Genomic DNA, 19417 nt, shown 5'->3' with positions numbered 1-19417 from the left:
GAGTCAGTTACATTTGGATGAATCCGGGATAGTGTCAAATTATTATTGTTGACTCTGCATGCACTGGAGCCAGGGTGTAGGCCTATATTGCAGAATTTTGGAGTTTCTGCCCGACATAGGTCTGCTGAGTTGTAATTGTGCCATGATGGATGCATGACTTCTAAAACGTATATTGATTTATGACATTCATCCTCCTTTCTTCAGAGCCCCAGCACTTGTGTATTTATTATTAGCCTATTGTGCAGGTATGGTAATGGCGCACATGCAGGTCACTATACTTTTGCGCATGGTGACATTGTGTGGCCTCCTGTGGCGGGGGCACATGGACAGTATAGGTCAGTATACGTGATGAAGTTACGTCCCTCGACATGCCTGTCGGTCATTTAGCCTGCTCATCTGGCATATGTATTTATAGACACGTTATTTATAGACATTATGAACTTCTTGTTCTGACCAGAGGCCATTGCTAAACAAACGCACGTGCACTTCCTGTTTATAAACAACGACGGTGTATCAAAACACGATTGTAATAATTTTCGAGCTATTAAAATGGCATTTCATGCAATCTATTGTTTCACTGGCTTGTCATTAAGATAAAAATCTGCGAAATCTGAAAACATCACGTATATCAATGATCGTGACAGATGGTGATTCACCGAAGGATGCACCAAGAAAATAAACATCAGCTGTTTGTATTGCAATTGAAAGAGGACAGAGCAAATGGACAGAATTAACTTCTAGCCTACTTCTGGTGCAAAAAGACGGAGGAAAAAAACTCATGCTGATTTTGAACAATTGCCGGATTCTGTTCGAATCAAATCTTTGCATATTTTCCTGTTTGGAGCTGGTGTATAACAAACATTGGTGACCCCTTTTCAATGGGTTCGAGGTGATGTGCGCCGTTTCTAAATGGAAACGGTTGCTCTTCGATCTCAAACATGGTCAAGAATGTCAGGAATTCAATTGTGTGCGAGCATTGGGAAACCGGCAACCTGCGTGCGGACTTGACCGACAGGGTCACCTCGCCGGTGCCCTGTCGTGCGCAGCTGCCGCGGTGCCGGGTCACCTCTGGCGGAGTGGCGGACGCACACACACGCTCCTCTTCCCGGGGCGAGTCAGGTATAGGCCTTACACCCCGGTCCCCGCCCAGTGGTGGACAAAGTAGGCTATACTCAACCCCTGACCACTACTGAGGCAAATATAGGCCTACTCCGAGTCCTGCAAATTACTCGACTATCCATACAAGTGAAAGTTGCTCTGTCGAATTTGCACTTGAATTAAAGTATGCAACTCAAAAGTAGGCTATAAATTAGAAGTATACATTTTATGTTTTAATATCAATGCATTGCTGTGTTGAAAAAAAGAAAGAAAAAATAAATGTTCAACATGAGGCTATAGCAGATCTACGACATCATGTGCATTGTGAGCTTGTTGATCGGATATTTCCACGATATTTGAATATAAGGCTGCAAGTCATCAATTCATATAATATAGGCTACCTTTTCCCGTTCTAGAAATGTAGTTGAGTCAAAAAGGTATAATATCTGAAATGCATAAGTGAAAGTCATTATCCCAAATAGCTGCAAAGGCCTCAAATATTGTATATAGGCCTACAGATATTATAATAGGTAAATGTATATATACTTAGTCCAAGCGAGGGTCAAATGCGTTGCTTGAGAATGATTTGACCTCATTCGTCTTGTTGATTATAATCTGTCATTCTCGAGAGCACAACAAAGGATACAATCACGGTTATTCACTGCGCACAAAGGAAAGACACGTGAAAACAAAGCTACATATTGCGCCAGACCTTTTCACCTCAAAGAGAAATCATTGAAATGATTGAGAAATAGCATCTATTCATCACCTTATACCTTGCACTTAGAACTAGGCTCCTAACTATATGCTAACTTGTTGAAGTTAACACTTTTTATTTGTCAGAAAGATTTTTTTTTAACTGATAAATATTAAAAAATGTGAACTCGGAGACGTTTCCCGCGCACAGTTCCGCACAGTGACATAAATGACATAAGGAAACTTCAGAATCTCAAATAAATAAAGTTAAATAAATGGGAAGTTGGGAACTGGGATATTTTCTTGAGACATTCTTGGGCTACAACATAGACATCGAAATGAAATTACGACATTTAATGCAATGTTTATACCATTAAATATGAATTATAATAAAAACATGTCTTTGCTGAAGCAGATTTTTTGTCGATGCCGAGATCCGAATAGATTTGAGCATTTTGTCGATAATTCTGTTCTCTCTATATATGGGCTATGTATCATCTTAAAATGCATATAAGAGGAGCTTCACAAATGCACATATGAGTTTATGAATGTTATGGCAATGGCACTACATTGTGTGACAATGCGAGTCTTGCGAGATATCGGCGAATAAAGCTATCCTCTGCAATGCAGCGTTTTAATCCATTAACTCCGAGGGAGTATAATTTCACGGTGACATTTGTAAACTCTCGGAGTTTAATACCACGGAGGTTTTTTAGTGTGTATGAAGCACATGGATTCCTGGTTGGTGCTGCCTTATCTCAGGCAGCACCGCGGGAACATCCTGCATGCAGGTCTATTGTTCGCAGCCGACTGGTTGAACTGTCAACCTTTCTGCTCAAGTGAACACCTGCCGCGCCCCAGCCTCCAACAAAGACATATGCGTCTTGACGCGCCGAGCGCATATATATAGGGCTTCACCACTGTGTGTGTGTGTGTGTGTGTGTGTGTGTGTGTGTGTGTGTGTGTGTGTGTGTGTGTGTGTGTGTGTGTGTGTGTGTGTGTGTGTGTGTGTGTGTTCGGGTAGATGGGGCGACGGAAATGTTCAAGTTCGTGCATAACAACTTCATTGGTTTCCGACTATAGCAACTCTCACTTACCGTATATGTGCACGCACAAGTCAAGCATCATCAACGACTTTAAAAATAATAACACCACCAATGCTGATCCTCCCAAACAAATTAAAAATATAAATAAAATAAAATATAATAAAATAATATTAGGCCAGTCATCTTTTTTGTAGTAAGTATATTGTTGTCGACAAGTCGACAATATTAATATGCGCCAAAAATAAGAATATGAAAAGTCCCTTTCCCCCTTTCACTTTGCATAAACGTTTAATTAAATAGCAATCTTCGTCATGCATGGACGGTGCATGGACCAGTTACACTAAACGCAACATTTCTTGTTAAACGTTGCTATTTATTATTTTTAGAAAAAATGTTTACAATACACTTGTCTTTCAAACGAGCCCTTATCGCCTCAGTGTTTACAAAACATTATAATGTATACACACAGTTTCAGCCTCGTCGCCCGCGCTTGCTCTCTCTGCGCGCCAATGAGGCTATAGGCCGCCTACCTCTATGGAGTTAATGCAGTAATCAGGGATGAAATACACATTTTGCTATATTGTCCTTTTCTGTCTACAATAACTTGGTTTCGCCTACCTCTATGGAGATAATGCAGTAATCAGGGATGAAATACACATTTTGCTATATTGTCCTTTTCTGTCTACAATAACTTGGTTTCGCCTACCTCTATGGAGATAATGCAGTAATCAGGGATGAAATACACATTTTGCTAAATTGTCCTTTTCTGTCTACAATAACTTGGTTTATGTAAAAAAGTAAAAAAAGACCTTTCATAAAGTACAAAGTTCCACACTTTTTAGAGATGCTGACTGTATTAACTGCATCATGACCGCGGGTTAATAGGCTATATCCATTTCAATTAAAGTACAGTGACACACGACGCACCGAATCGGGTTTTGTTTTGGATTCCAGTTGCATAAATAAAAGTGTCTCTCATCTGAAACGATCCTTCAGCTCCCATGTCTGTTTATCATCATTTAAACGCTGTGTCTCTTATATTAAAAACGTATGCAGGTTATGTTTCATATTACAAAGTCCGGCAACTCAGCGGGAGATATAGTAGCAACAAATATTTATAGTATACATATAAGCCTGAAGCAAAATCTTGCTTATGCAGACCTATTATTTTCACAAATAGCCAACGCAAAATTACAATTGTGAAAATGTGAAAATTAACAAAAGGGTTATTCCATTACTGATCGATTTCTGTATGATGTCAAATATCAACGTTGAATATTGGTTGCATATATACGCAATTAGACGGCTTAATGCTTATAGCCTATATATATAGGCCTATACACAGTGTGTGTGTGTGTGTGTGTGTGTGTGTGTGTGTGTGTGTGTGTGTGTGTGTGTGTGTGTGTGTGTGTGTGCGTGCGACTGTGCGCGCGCGCGACAGAGAAGGAGAGATGAAGATGAAGCACTGAAATTAAGAGGGGGGAGGAGGAGAGGAGAGGATAGAAGAGAGAGAGAGAGAGCGCGAGGATAGTATACAGAGGAGAGATGATGGCTGTGAGTTTGACAGCCGTTCCGGTGCTGTGGTTTCGTCAAGGTGAATGTACGGTTACACCTCACGGCGCTCTGCAGTTGTGTTGTGTTGTGTGAGACCGCACTGCCTGAGCATCAGCCTGGCCTCCTATAGCCTTCGATGCCAAACCCTTGATGATGTGACCTAAAAGCTTTGAAAAACGAATCATGTATTTGTACACTCACTCGACACATATACATAATTCATATTGCCTAAAAAGTCTCATTTATACTTAGTTGCGTTCCGGTAAATAACAGATCTACAAGCTGGAAGCTGCAGTCACAGCACGATTGTTGTGACACGTTGTGAGCTTCATGCGTTAATTGTAAAGCTGATGTTTATTGCATGCAATACCAGCACGCAACTATAGGCTATAAATCGGGCGTATTGTATAGGCTATAGTTAATGCCTATATACTATAGGCCTAACAATATGAAAGGTATAACCATATATGAAGACACGATGCGCTCATAATAAAAAATAAAAATAAACTACTAGATATTTAAAAGGACATTTTCACACTCAGCGCTATACACTGAGGACTGTAGGCTGTGTTATGTCTTGCAGAGGCAATAATGGGAGGAAGAGCTGGGCTGAGAATATCAGTGCATTGAAAAGCTCTCACTCGTCACCAATTCTCTCCCATATAGGATCTACCCCTGGGGACCGTAGCCTACAAAACAATGCATCTCTCTCGACTCGCAGACATGCAGCACAAGTAGCTATATATTATAGCTAGAACTTGACCTTCACTAATAGTAATCTGTCAGCGACTTGTCCCGTTGTCTCAGACAGTATTAGAGGAGTTATTTCCTTGTTTGTTTGGTATATGGAGTAGGCTATAGATTATTTGTTTTAATCTCTTCGCTTTTTGGTGGATCTAACTAATACTAATACAACAAATACAATTCATCACAACATTGATAAGGCAAAATTAGCGCTGCGGCAGTCGCTTAAACCTGCCTCACAAAGCTAATAAAATAATAATGAAACAGTATTGGTCTGGTCATTATTATTATTATTTAGGCTATATTTTAAGATAAATGGCATATTGGCTACCTATAATAGTATCATATGCATGGACTAATGGTTAAATAAACAGGCCGTCATGAAGACCTTTCCCTGCAGCATCTGTTTCTCCAAACCAACCTCCCTTGAGTAACTTTTTATTTTCCTTTCATGCTTCGTCCCTCATGCACTTGTAAAATATAAACCAGCCAAACATCAAAAAGTGTAATATAATTTTTAGTAGAGTTTAATTCCGAGGAGCCCTTTGTATTTGCTTCGTCCAACATGCATGTTGGTTTGTAAACATATTATATGTATTTTAAAAGATAGTGCATGGAGAGATTAGATGAGAAGTGTCTCCACTTTTACGCATTCAACCTCGGCTTGAATTTGACCACAACTTCAAATGCAAATAATCTGAGAGACTACAATATCTCAAGACAAATTGTATCATAGTTTGGAGAGGTATTAAGCATATGAAAACACTGAAATGACCGATAATAATTGTAATACCTCGCCAAAATAGGGTAGGAATACATGTGAACTGAGCACTAAAACAAAGTGGGCACTGGAGAAGTGGGTGAATGCATACATTTAGGCCTTTAAAGCAAATCCTTAATATTCCTGAAATAATTGGTCTTTCGCAGCACAATGCGTTGCTCAATTGGCTTGCTAAATTGCTACCAGGCTGATTAATGCATGACACAGATTACTTCACGACCACTGCATTACTTTAAGAAATACAAGTTTATTAAGAAATTCACAATTTAGAAAAAAATAAAATAAAATAAGGGAAAGTGCTAATTAAAATTAAACATGGTCCCAATGCATGAGACAATATAATTAGGTTTATTAAAAAATAAAGAGAAGTATAAACAAAACCTGGCACGGGGTTCACGTAATAACACTAAACCATCTCTGTCTGAGATCAAGAAGTGTAAAAATGCGGTTGAGCTGATCTCAGGAGTTTATAGGCTATCCTTGTTGATCTGAAATTTCTCTAACCATAACTTATACTTCCTAATTGTGACAAAGCTGCTGCTCCGTGCACGATTACTGAGAAGGCCTAAATTAGTTGAATTGAAATGATGCCAGTGTTTTATCGTTAGGGGGGGGGGGGGTCATTTTCAAAATAATAAGGGAATGCCGTGCGTAAATTTGCAACATACCATTACGCACGCACGCACACACTCACACACACACACACACACACACACACACACACACACACACACACACACACACACACACACACACACACAGAGAGAGAGAGATAGAGAGAGAGAAATGGAAATGCTTCAAAATGTCTATACCCGTGGTTAGGGAAATATAGTCTATAAGCACAAATGTTGACTATACCATACAAAAGAACGGCCCTCAGTCCAGGGGCAGCGCACGAAATGGCTCCCAAAACAATACGTGTCCCCGTGGCGTCTTTATCTCCAATTTAACAGTTTATGAATATTTTCTGAGGATTAATTCATACATTTTTCTCCATATAGGCCTTTAAGTACATTGCTTGGACTTGAAGAGCTCGTCAGAAATGCCTCTCCAAAAATACTGCTGTTTTGATTTGAAATAACAATTGACTTCTCACTCTGTTTCAAGCGTCTTTTCTTTCTTTTTTGTCAGGCCTCATGCCATGGCAAACTCTAAATATCAATCCTCGTGTGTAACGCGGAATGTTTGGTCTCGTGTTCCCAGTAAGAGCAGTGCATCATGGAGAGTTCGGCGGGCTGGCGAGAGCAGGCGAACTGGAGGCCCGCTCCGTTACTGTTAGAAACCGGCGGCGGCACGGCGCTAGCTGGGCTCAGCTGCTGGGGATGGTGCGCGTGATGGGGATGGTGATGGTGGCTCATGCCGTTGTAAGAGTTCACCATGGTGGGGAGCGCCATGCTCTGCACCCGGGAGTAAGGGTTGTAGGACGAGGGGGCGGACAGAGCCTTCACGTTGACGGGGCTCACGTTGCCGTTGGCCATCTGACAGGACGTGTAGGCGGACATCGGAGCGGGCGGCTGGCCCAGTGACCACGAGTTGTTCATGAAGCTGGACTGCAGGTACTTGGGCGGGGACAGATAGCCGTAGCCGTCCCCTCCGAACAGGGACTTGCCCGGCTGGAAGTGGGTCGGCGGCGGCCTGAAGGGCCGCTTCATCCTGCGGCGTCTCCTGTAGTTTCCCTTCTCGAACATGTCCTCGCACGCCGGGTCGAGGGTCCAGTAATTCCCTTTCCTCTCGCCGCCTCCTTCCCGCGGAACCTTAATGAAGCACTCGTTGAGGCTCAGGTTGTGCCGGATGCTGTTCTGCCAACCTTTTTTGTTTTTCTCATAAAACGGGAACTTCGTGATGATGTACTGGTAAATGCCGGACAGAGTGAGGCGCTTTTCGGTACTTTCCCGAATCGCCATGGCAATCAGAGCGACATATGAGTACGGAGGTTTCTGAGATGGGTCCGTCTTCTCCGAAATTTTGTCTTGGACCGGTTCTTCTTTGGGTCTCATGTCTTTCTCCTTGGCCGTGTTGGTATCGTGGACCATCAAAGCCATTGCGTCATCCTCCGGGGTTTGGTAAGTGGCCATCATTGCGCACACCAAAACAAAAACAATTCCAGCGCAAATATTGGGAAAACAAAGCTTTACGCGACAGTTGCAGCGCAGCCCTGATGGATAGATAGACTATCTCACAAATGTCTGTCGTGAAACCTGGAGAAGCAGGCAACTTAAAAATCGAATGCAAAACGTTTCTGCCAAATCGTGCCGAGTGAGTCGTTGTTATTGTGCAGAGCAGTATAGAAGACAAGGCAGCAGATAAGTTCCTCTCCCTGCAACGGAGATTTTTCTCAACTGATTTCTGATGGCAGAACCCAGGTTGTGGTTTGGTGTGTCAGTAAGCCCATCCCTTTTCTCTTTTTTTTTCACGTCCACACGCAGGCTGGCTGCGCGCTCCACGGAGCGACGTAGAGCGATGTGATTTGCGCTCATCGTGAGTGAGTTCCGCCTTCGTAAGGAAAAGTAATCGCTTTTACACTTAACATGTTGAAATTCATATCACCAGAACCGGGCGCAAAAATAACAGAGTGAAGTGGATTTCAACAACGCCAGCACATAGTTTATTTCAAGCTAATTAGGATGGTTTAGGGAAATTATTTGAAGTATAGGCCTATAATATATAGGCCTATACTTCAAATCATTTCACGTATAATTTCTGTGCAATCTGTTGCACATATTATGGGCAACAGATTGCACAGAAATTATACGTGCAATATAGCATTCCAACAACTCTAACCTATAATGTTAAAACTAAACGCAGAACTATGAGCATTTTCTTAATTTCTTCTCCGATTTGAACATTTTTTGGTAAGAAAAATACATGAAAAGGAAAGGCTGCATGTTCATATCACCAAATATGATAAATTAGGCCGTTTGCACAATTATGTTCATTCAATAGATAAATGTCATATCTGACCTATATTTCTGTATCAAATAGGAACATATTTTGAAGGCAGCAATTTGAATGTGGCTACTATGCAACTTTCGACATGTCAAAGCGCAAGCACACACATACACACACGCGCGCGCACGCACCAAAGCACAGCACGTGATAGCGGCGCTTATGGCCTATATCCATCTAGTTTTCCATATTGCGATAGATACTTAATCTGCAGCCAAATAGGCTATAGGCTGCTGCCCAATGATGAGCCACAAACATTTCTCCACGCCACATTTTCCTATAAGCTATATATATATATATATATATATATATATATATATATATATAGAGAGAGAGAGAGAGAGAGAGAGAGAGAGAGAGAGAGAGAGAGAGAGAGAGAGAGAGAGAGAGAGAGAGAGAGAGAGAGAGAGAGAGAGAGAGAGATGTGTGAATAATTTGGAATATTTTGAAAGGTTTTGAACAGAAAATTACCCAAATCACTAAATCTTTCAGATCCGCGACAAATAGGCCATCATGGCATAGCATATCTTCATTTGCGGGTCCTTGACAAAGTTGACATGGAACTGGAAGTTGTTTGAGATCCCTATACCTACAAGTTCAGACCATATAAACAGACGTATAACTCTGCACAGCCCTGTCCAGGACCAGGAGTAATTTTGCAGTCGACCGGCGTTGCATGTCCACAGCTCCGAGAAAAAGTCTGGATTGATAGTGCCGCTTAATTAGCTCACATTGCGCGGGAGGTGTATATAGAAGGGTATGGATTTCGCCGGCCACCCATGCCGGGTCCCGTCGGCTTTGCCTGGAAGTGTATTTCCGTGCATATCTGAGTCATGTGTGTGCAGGTGGAACAGCATTGGCATGTGTGTCATCACCCGCCACCGTCCCCCCAGTCTGCGGCCGGGTCGCTAGAGAGAAGCCCCGGCTCACACATGCAGGAGAACAGCTGAACGGCCATGAGAGCCAGGCGTCTCTCAACGTGCAATTACTGCAGCCTCGGAGAGTGGGTAGTTTCAGCCCGTTAAAAGGCAATCTTTTGTCTTGTTTCGGTAATATCTTTTTCATATGTTTTGAGACGAAAAGCATTTACGGACAAGCCAAACAACACATGCATGCCCCTAAGATATATTAATTATCCCGTTGCAATTATTATTGGCCTATATGTCATCTCATTTCAAAATTACAGCCTGCTGCAGGTATCAAATTACGTTTCAGGGGGGACAAGTTATGATATTAAGGTTGTCAGTTAAAATGAATTATTTATAATTATTTCGTTTTCTTTTCGTTTTTCTTTTTTTCTTTCATGCAATTCAGTTGGACCTCAGATACGACTGTCTGCTATAATTTTACGCACGATTAGTTGCATTATAGGGATTAGAGGCCTATATCCCAATATCCGTATACACAATAACAACAAAACTGTTTTTTCTATACACTGCTAAAACCTCCATGTGCTATCTTGGAAAGATATCCTCTACTTAAATACTTTCACACCCTTGGTATTTCTAAATTATACTTTATTTGAAATAGTCAGTAAAAATAAAAATTGATTTATTTTGGTTTTGAATAAAGCAATTTATTCTTCATTTACACGGCACTTAACAACATAAATGTGGTATAGGGTGGGTGGCTTGAAAGTGAGTGAAAATAAAATAGACGCAACATAAATGGGTCCTTTTGTTCCGTCCGGCTGTGCAGTGCGCGTGTGTTTAGTGATACCTCATGATTTCGGGAGTTGTTTTGTCTTCTTTTTTGTCCCAGAGAAAGTCTGTGGTCTTCTCTTGGTCCCCTGTGCGCAAATCAAGAGAAGCATGTGCAATGCGAAGAGCTGCACAAACGAAGGAATTAGACAACAATCACATTGATGGGCAGTAATTTAAAATGTTTATATTGTAATAATAATTATTATTATATTTATTATTATTATTATTATTACACGACTAACAACTAATATATACAGTCAGTCAGAGCAGCATCATATGAGGAATGTTACTTCTGATGGTGATGATATAGTAATAATTTAATCAACTTGCAACAATTTCACAACGTTCTTCATTCTAACAAATAATTCAAAATAAGGCTATAAGGATTCAAACGTTTTAAATTAATTAATGCTGACGTTATAACTATATAGACCTGGCAGTATAGACCTGCTGCTAATTAATTATACGGCGTCTATTGGTCAATTTGGTCATATAGGCTACCTTCATTGTTGTGGAGTTTATCTCATTGGCGCTGCATGCGATTAGACAGTGCATAATGTCTATTTTGTTTTTGTTTATATAAATAGACGATATAGACTCGAGTCGTTTTATTATTAGGCTACGCTGCGGTATCAAATATTCACCATGCAGCCCGCCAGCCTACCTTGCTTTGAAGGACGCTCTTAATTGACGTTTGTCTTTCAAAGCGTATAAAGCTGTCACCTGTGTCTGGCATCCTCTATAGGACGTCATGTCACAACAAAGCTGTAAACAAACTTGTTGAGAACCTCTAAACACCATGCAGGCCCATGTAACATGAACTGCTCGGCTTCTGCTAGTAGGCGCGGAGGAATGTTCATTTGCTCGCTTGTTCTCTGCACTTGAAAAGTTGACGGAAGAGTGGAAGACCCAAAGATGGAGTAGTGCCACAACTGTGGAATTTAAAAATATATATTTAAAAATCTTATATATAAAGGAAAATAAATAACTTCCAGACAGCATATAGGCCATAATTCTGCTATACATATATAGCTCATGCCTTCGGCAGCAAAGGGCATAGGGCTATGGACCAGAGCCAGCCGATACAGCTATAAACATTATTCTGCGGGTTTTCAACCCTCTTCATATCAAGGCTCATTATTTATTGGGCATTTGAGCCACGCACAATTTCATGAGAATTAGCCTCTCAGACACAAAACTAAAGAATATTTTGTGATTTTGTCCATGCACAATTCCGTGCTGTATTGATAAAAAAAATAACAATTATTCTGCAATATATTGTGTAGACTTCTTGTGCAGTGTATAAGTAATGCAGATGTTTAACAAACATTTAACTCTTGAGAGTGTACGGGTCCACAAGGTTTAATTTTACACTCTCAAGAGTTAAAGATCTTAGGGTCCATGCCATTTGGTTGCCGCAACTCTCCATATGTGCATTTTATAGCCTATATATTGGGGTGCGTCACCTGCATTTTCTAACTAACGGTAGGCCTATATACTTTAGATCTCAAATTGCCACTATACCCTATATTGTGAATTTGTGAGTGCGCTTATTGTGCATTCTTACTCGTTTCAGTATTGAATGTTCTTCCCCGGGCTTTGTGCATGCATGGAGAGTAGCGGTGAAACCCATGAGAGAGATATAGGCCTGTTTAGAGAAGAAGAGCCCATGTTTTCTTCTTAGATAAATATACATCCTCTAAAAGTCTTTCCTCAAATTCTCACTTGAACCCCAATCAAGCACGAATAGACGTTCACTGCCCCCCCCCCCCCCCACACACACACACACACGCCTATATGACTAAAAACATCCTGAAAGTATTTATTTACATTATTAACCCATCGTTTTACTTTGACATTATTTTAGTTTGATAATAATATTATAAGGCCTATATAAACCTGTCATAACGATAATAATATCATATAGGCTAGACAATTGAGTGTGTGTGTGTGTGTGTGTGTGTGTGTGTGTGACTGTGTGTGTGCGCATGCATGCGTGCTTGCGCTCGCGCGTGCGCAAATGAACGTCGTTTTAACGGTCCATAATGCACGGCGAAAGAGTAGAATTCCTGTCCTGTTCACTTCCGGCCCCCGGTCTGAAACGAGGATGTTTATTAAATTGACGACGGGAGGAATGTGTGTGTGCGTGTGCGTGTGCGCGTGTGCGTGTGCATGTGTGTGTGTGTGTGTGTGTGTGTGTGTGTGTGTGTGGACGGAACCAGCAGAGCCGGACCCTATAGACATGATGGACCAGGAGTTCCTAAATCTCCACAATTATTTATGCACGATTTGTTTGTTTAAATTAAATATCTAGTTTACTGATTTAATTTAATTATATATATATATATATATATATATATATATATATATATATATATATATAAAATATATAGGTGTAATACGTTACTGTTACAACAAAAACAATAATACAATTACTATATTATAACAGCAATAAGTAGGTCTACCACAAATAATAGGCCCAATATACATGTTGACTTTCAATATTTCAATATTTTCGGCTAACTGCAGACTAAGAGGCTGTTTGCTTTAACTATACATTTTTATTACAACAATTTCAATATTTCTTTTCCATAAACAAGATTAGGCATCCATTATAGAGTACTTTTAACTAAATGTATTAAAAGTATACTTATAGGCCTAATAAATTAATGAAATGTAATGTCAACAAAAGCACAGAAAAATTAAGGGATTCGTGATTTGCTTTTTTACAACAGTTCACAATCCTATTGAGTTTATATTCAATATAAACCGCAGGACAGAGACTTACTTAAATGAGTGCAGCTTCTGGATTAAAAATAAAAATAAAAACTAAAATAATATGTTATAAATTGTTCAGAGTAGAAATTATTTCATTGCATTTCTGTCCCATGGACAGGCTGGTGGAAATACAGCCCTGCCTGGTTCATTTAGAGATGGATCCGTTTGGATACACATCAACATGACATACAGCCTCCCAATGGACTCCTTATGGGGTGCAGGCAGAGGGACAGGAGATGTGTGTGTGTGTGTGTGTGTGTGTGTGTGTGTGTGTGTGTGTGTGTGTGTGTGTGTGTGTGTGTGTGTGTGTGCGTGCGTGCGTGCGTGTGTGGTTGGGGGGGGGGGGGGTGGGGTGGATGGAGCGATGGAAGGGATGGAATAGAGGAGAGGAGGAGAACGAAGGAGAAAAAGGAACAAGAAGAAGGAGAAAAAGGATGTACCCACAGCCCTCATGCAGTGCCTCAAATGTGGCTCTTGTTCCTTTCGGAGGGGAGAGAGAGGACAGAGCAAATAAACAGCGACAACCGGTTCTCCCTGCCTCCCCCACCCGCATGGATTAAGGTTTTGGGAGGGGAGGGGGGGCACAGGCATGCAGGAGGTGCCCTGGTGGAGGAACAAACGCAGTCACACACGCACACACACATGCACACAAGCGTATGCATGCACAGCAGTGGGTCCAGCCGCCCACAAGCGCGCACATTCTCATTTATGAGGTTGTGTGAGTGTTGCGTATGCGCGCGCCACATCCGCAAAAGAGAAAATGTGTCAAAAAGGGGTGGGTCAGCGGGGGTGCATGGCGGTGTGGGTGGGGTGGGGTGTTGGGGGTTGTGTGATGGTGGGAGCGCTTCCTCGCTTTGTACAATTCATCCCCTCAGCTTCCCAACTCTCCGATCATTGTCCACACACAGTGCAGTGAGCTATACGACCCCCCCATCCCGCGGCCCTCTCCATCTCCCCTTCATTCTCTTCAGTGCGGAAGGTGACGGTGACCCTGTGTGTTTACATTTCTTATCGGCTGGAGGAAACCTATGGGAAGCCCTAACACTCCTCTAGAACGACCAATAATCCATCAGCCTTTTATAACAAGACACAAGAGTCAAGTGGAAACTAAGTCAAAACTGTCATGGTATAATTTGCCAAAATATGTCCAAAATTGTGAAAATAGTATACTCACCTGACATATTGCGTGTCTAATATTTGTGTGTGCATGCATGCGTGTGTGTGTGTGCATGTGTGAGTGTGCATGCATGTTTGCGTGCATGCACATGTGCGTGCGCGTGTGTTTACGCGTGCGTGCGTATGTGTGTATGTGTGTCCGTTGCAAGAGGCCTACTGTAAGTCCCATTCTACTGTGATCAGAATAACAGATGATATAACCGCACGTGATGGAAGAGAACAGAGGATTATGTTTTATTTATTTTTGCCTTTATTGATAGAATACAGTAGACTGACAGGAAATGGGAAGAGAGTGAGATGAGGAGTGACAGCAGGCAGCAAGGGATTCGAACCCGCGTCACGCTGCAGGCTAGGTGCCCAGACCACAATGCCATGCCAGCGGCATGTGGGCCGAGAACAGAGTACTGAATGAAGCATGGAAGATATAAGAGAGGAGAGGAAGGTAGAGGAGAGCGGTGAGGAAGTGAAGGAGACGAGAAGAGCGGTGGAGGTGAAATGAAGAGAAAAAAAAGGCAGAGGAGAGGAGAGCCATATTGTGTTCATGCTAACCTTTACTGAGAGGTGAAGTGCTGCAGCCTCCTGCCAACAACACTCTCTTTGAGCTTTTCTTGAATCGCTGCCAGGCCTTAAATGATTCACAGGAACAGCAGTGTGTGTGTGTGAGCATGTGTGTGTGTGTGTGTGTGTGTGTGTGTGTGTTTGTGTGTGTGTGTGTGTGTGTTTGTGTGTGTGTGTGTGTGTGTGTGTGTGTGTGTGTGTGTGTGTGTGTGTGCGAGCGTGCGCTCATGCATGCATGCATGTGTGTTGGTTTGTGTTTGAAATAAAATGTTTTAGATCGTCAGCAAAGTCTGCAAACGCATTTTGATTGAACTTGTACTCTGTGTGCATGTGTGTGTGCGCGCTCGTGGGTGCGCACGTGCATGCGTGGCTATGTGTGTGTGTGCACGCGCATGTGCATAACGTGGTGTGACAGAAAAAGAGAGAGTGATACTGAGATAAAGAAAGTTTTGGGGCATGAAAAATTGTGCATGTCTGCAAGTGTAACAGGAATATTCTCAAAGGTCTTCATTGATATTAATAAAAGCCAAACCCTGGTTTGCTACAACAAAGCAACCTCACACTTGTCCTGAATTTCCCCCAGAACTCAGCCATCGTGACTAGGCACAACTATACAGCAAAATTCACCTCAGAATCCCTGTGCTGTATCTCAACCCGTTTCCACATCTTCATCCCAGGCCAAGGATTAGATTTCAGGCCAAATCAAAACAAGTCACTTCGTTAGAGGTAATTACCCAGGTAGCCTATACCTCGCTGGGCAAACAAACATGGCCGACGGCTGACACCCTGAAGACAGATCAAAGAGGGATTCTGACAGGGAACAGGAGAACACTCAAACACATGGCTTGTTAGACACACACACACACACACACACACACACACACACACACACACACACACACACACACACACACACACACACACACACACACATTCCTTTTACACACACATCAAACAGTGTACGTCCATGCGTGTTTGCTTGCTTCTGCACAGGCACACATCGACCCACACATTGCACATGCACAGACTTATATACTTCTAAGCTAGAATCTTTGATTTGGAACATATATACCGTAGTTATTTTCGGTGAGCCATATGCGGCTATATATTATTTAAATTACACACAGACACAACACGCAGATCTGAGAGGATTGTAAAGTTGAAAGATGTCAGGTAACGATGAGATGAATCAAAGATGAACACACACAGGCTGACCTTCACAGTCGAGTTGTGTGTGAGAACAGCCACTGCTAATGGTGCAGAACTGCAGAGGCATAAACTGTGCTGGGTGAGAACCTGGCATAACTCTGTGCTGGTGGTCTGTGGGTTCTTCTAGTGATGAATGATTGTGGATATGGTGGACATGCTACCTGTCAGTGGAATTATTTTCTTACGTTGGGGAGGGGTGAAAGGGGGGGGGGGGGGTGTCATGATGACCGGCATTTCTGTTCCAGGATGACTCACCTTCAGCTATCTTCATTTTGTTCCTCCCGCGGGTCCTTAAGCCAAACTGTTACAAAGTCGCAACAATCTTTTAATTATTGTTTGCTGAGTAGTACAGTAGCCTTCTCTCTCTCTCTCTCTCTCTCTCTCTCACGCACACACACACACGCACGTACACACTACAGCACGCGGCAATCTCCTTTATGAAACACATGTTGTCAGGGCGACAAGGCATGGTTGCTTCCCTTCCCTAGCATGGTAGCCTGCCAGTGCACAATGGAGCGTATGTGGGTGGCAGTGAATAAGGTAAGAGATGTTATCTAACCTCCACAGTGAAAGAGAGCGATGGGAAAGCAGACAGCCTACACCCCACACCAGCTGCCACATCATGGCCTGTTCACTACTATACCTCTGTTCCTTTCTCTCATATCTCTCTTGCTCTCTGTCTGTCTTCCTCTGTCTCTCTCCGTGGTGGACAAAAGTCTACACTCAAGTATTCAAAAGTACAAATTACAAAGGGCATTTTCTTTTTTACATGCATTGCTGTATGCAGGAAAACGAACTAAACAATTCACACATTTTCAAGTATTAGTTCATCTACAAACTGAGATTGTAGATCAGCTATTTTCACTATATTTGCAATAGGGCACGAGTACTGGTTCATTCACAATATATATTTTATACGTTTGGGATCCAAGAGCCAAAATAAAAAAGGACAATATTTATAATTGAAGTGAAAGTAATGTGCCTGCAGAAACACACAATAAACCTCAAAGACATTAGGCCTACTCAAACCTGCACTATGTAACCTTCCTCTTCTAACCCGGATTTGAACCCAGTTTCCCTTGAAAGTGCTGCCATTTTTACCATTGAGCTAATAGCAATCTGCTTGCTCAGGGGATAACATCTTGACCATCAGGTCAAAATTCGTGTCAGATCCTGTGTCTAGGGGAGACATGACCTTTGACACGATCTAAACATGTCACTAGAAGAGTGGGGAGACAAAATACAACCACCCCAATTGTATAAGTTATATTGTATTAACATACTCTACCATACAGACTGGACAAAATTACATTTTATGCATAAAAATAAGCTACACAGTGCTGCCTTCTGGGCGGGAACCCCTTTTGGTGTTTTAAGCATTATGTTATACTTTAGCTATTGAAAAATAGCAGATCTACAAGCTCATATGCGGCACCGAGTGCCGTGCTACGAGCTTGTAGGTCTGCTATTTTTGAGAAATCGTGAAAATGTGGCGCAAATCTTTGAATATATATTCTTTCAGAGTGTACGTTTTTAACTCATATCTTTGCTTCTGGGGGGTCCCTGGTACAACATATTTTCAGATGGGGTCAGCGGCCAATTACATATAATTTCGGGGGTCCTTGACATGAAAATGTTTGAGAACAAATGACATAGAAACATGGGTTTTTCAGAAAACTGTCAGGATTTAGAAGGCATTTGTTGAATCATCCTCAGGTCATTTACAGTACTCAAGTACTGTAAATTAAGTTACTGTCCACCACTGCAGGTCTCTCCCTTTCTCCCTTGTTGGTTTTCAGTATTTTTCCTTTTGCAGATCCTTTATCGGTGCCTCTCTTGTGATTATTCATTAAGCCTTCCCTGGCTGAACGCTCCAAACTACTTTGCTAATGACATCTTTCCCATTGACGCAGCTGCTGCCGGAGCTGAAGTCGATGCATCATGATTTCATCATACACACATCAGCAACATGCACAGTGCACAGGAACACAGACACATGTAAAACCAGACAAGTGGAAATAGGACATGATGTAATTGTAATCACATTAACGAGGGCGTGCTCATATTTTGGATCTTTTCACACAGGCTGAAATTTCACTTGAGTTTTTTGGTCATATTCTGGGTTCTGTGATTGTAGTGTCGGCCCGATAAGCGGCTGGAAATGAGCACAGTGTCAGGATTTAAAAAGCTGCCACACCGTGGTTTATTCCAAAAAGAAAGTGGACAGCATGGAAAATGGCAGCACGCAGGCAGCAAACAAATATAGGGCATGCTGGTGTGCAGCTCCACCATGCCCTCTCACTGAATCCAACACTGAGTTGGTGTGTGCTTCCTGGCAGCCTTTTATAGTCAGCTGAACCAATCAGTGCAGACTGTACCATTTCACCTGGTTAAACATGCAACACTTTCCTGAACCCCACATAACCCACCTCACATGAACCTATAAATCTATATCCCTACACCGGTAAGTACATATCAATGATGCCCACTATTGCAAGATAACCCACATGTCACATTATCATTAGCAGCTCCAATGCATCACTCAGACACCCCCATGGCTATTCCACTGTGGTCCAGTCCAGACCAATACATGGTGCTCTGGTAGCCTGGGACTCTTTTCCCTGAACACACTGGAACAGACAGAACAGAAGCAGTCAGTATTCAAGTACCCATAACACAGTCTCATATTACATAATTGTATTTTCATGTTCATCATACTTTCAATAAACCAGTTCAACTCATGATTCTTCCTTTGTGTGCAAATATACATACTTAAATGTGCCCAATATCAGTAACGGAGGACCACTTCGTTACAGTGATGTTTATACAAAGAAAGAAAGAAAGAAACTGTTGCACTGTTTGCTCTCTGTCCAACATGATGTCATATTGGAGCCCATCCTACTCTTCCTCGTGTCTCCACCTACTAGGGAGAACTGTGATTTTTTAAATCGTCTCACCTTCCGCCATGTTTCACGCAAAACCCATTTTTACCTGAGATCAGATTCTAAAAATGTCTTCTACATCTTGACAGTTTTCTGAAAAAGCTATGTTTCTATGTCAGTCGTTTCTATGTCAGACCTACAAGCTCGTAGCGTGCCACTCGGTGGCGCGCTATGAGCATGTAGATC

General features: G+C 42.0%; 1 protein-coding gene across 1 annotated transcript; it reads right to left on the bottom strand.

Moving 5' to 3' along the window:
- Positions 1-7070: 7070 nt before the first annotated feature.
- foxl2a (forkhead box L2a) lies at positions 7071-8219 on the bottom strand (the record flags this gene model as incomplete). The annotated part of the gene is made up of 1 exon (XM_080772432.1): positions 7071-8219. Exon 1 carries the CDS (start codon positions 7995-7997, stop codon positions 7071-7073), a length of 927 nt encoding a protein of 308 aa, XP_080628558.1. The 5' UTR covers positions 7998-8219.
- Positions 8220-19417: the final 11198 nt, after the last annotated feature.

The sequence above is a fragment of the Protomyctophum bolini genome (assembly GCF_963924005.1).
Source record: "Protomyctophum bolini genome assembly, chromosome: 9".
Classification (NCBI taxonomy): domain Eukaryota; kingdom Metazoa; phylum Chordata; class Actinopteri; order Myctophiformes; family Myctophidae; genus Protomyctophum; species Protomyctophum bolini.
Note: the sequence above shows the minus strand (reverse complement) of the source record. Positions and strands in the feature narration are given on the sequence as shown.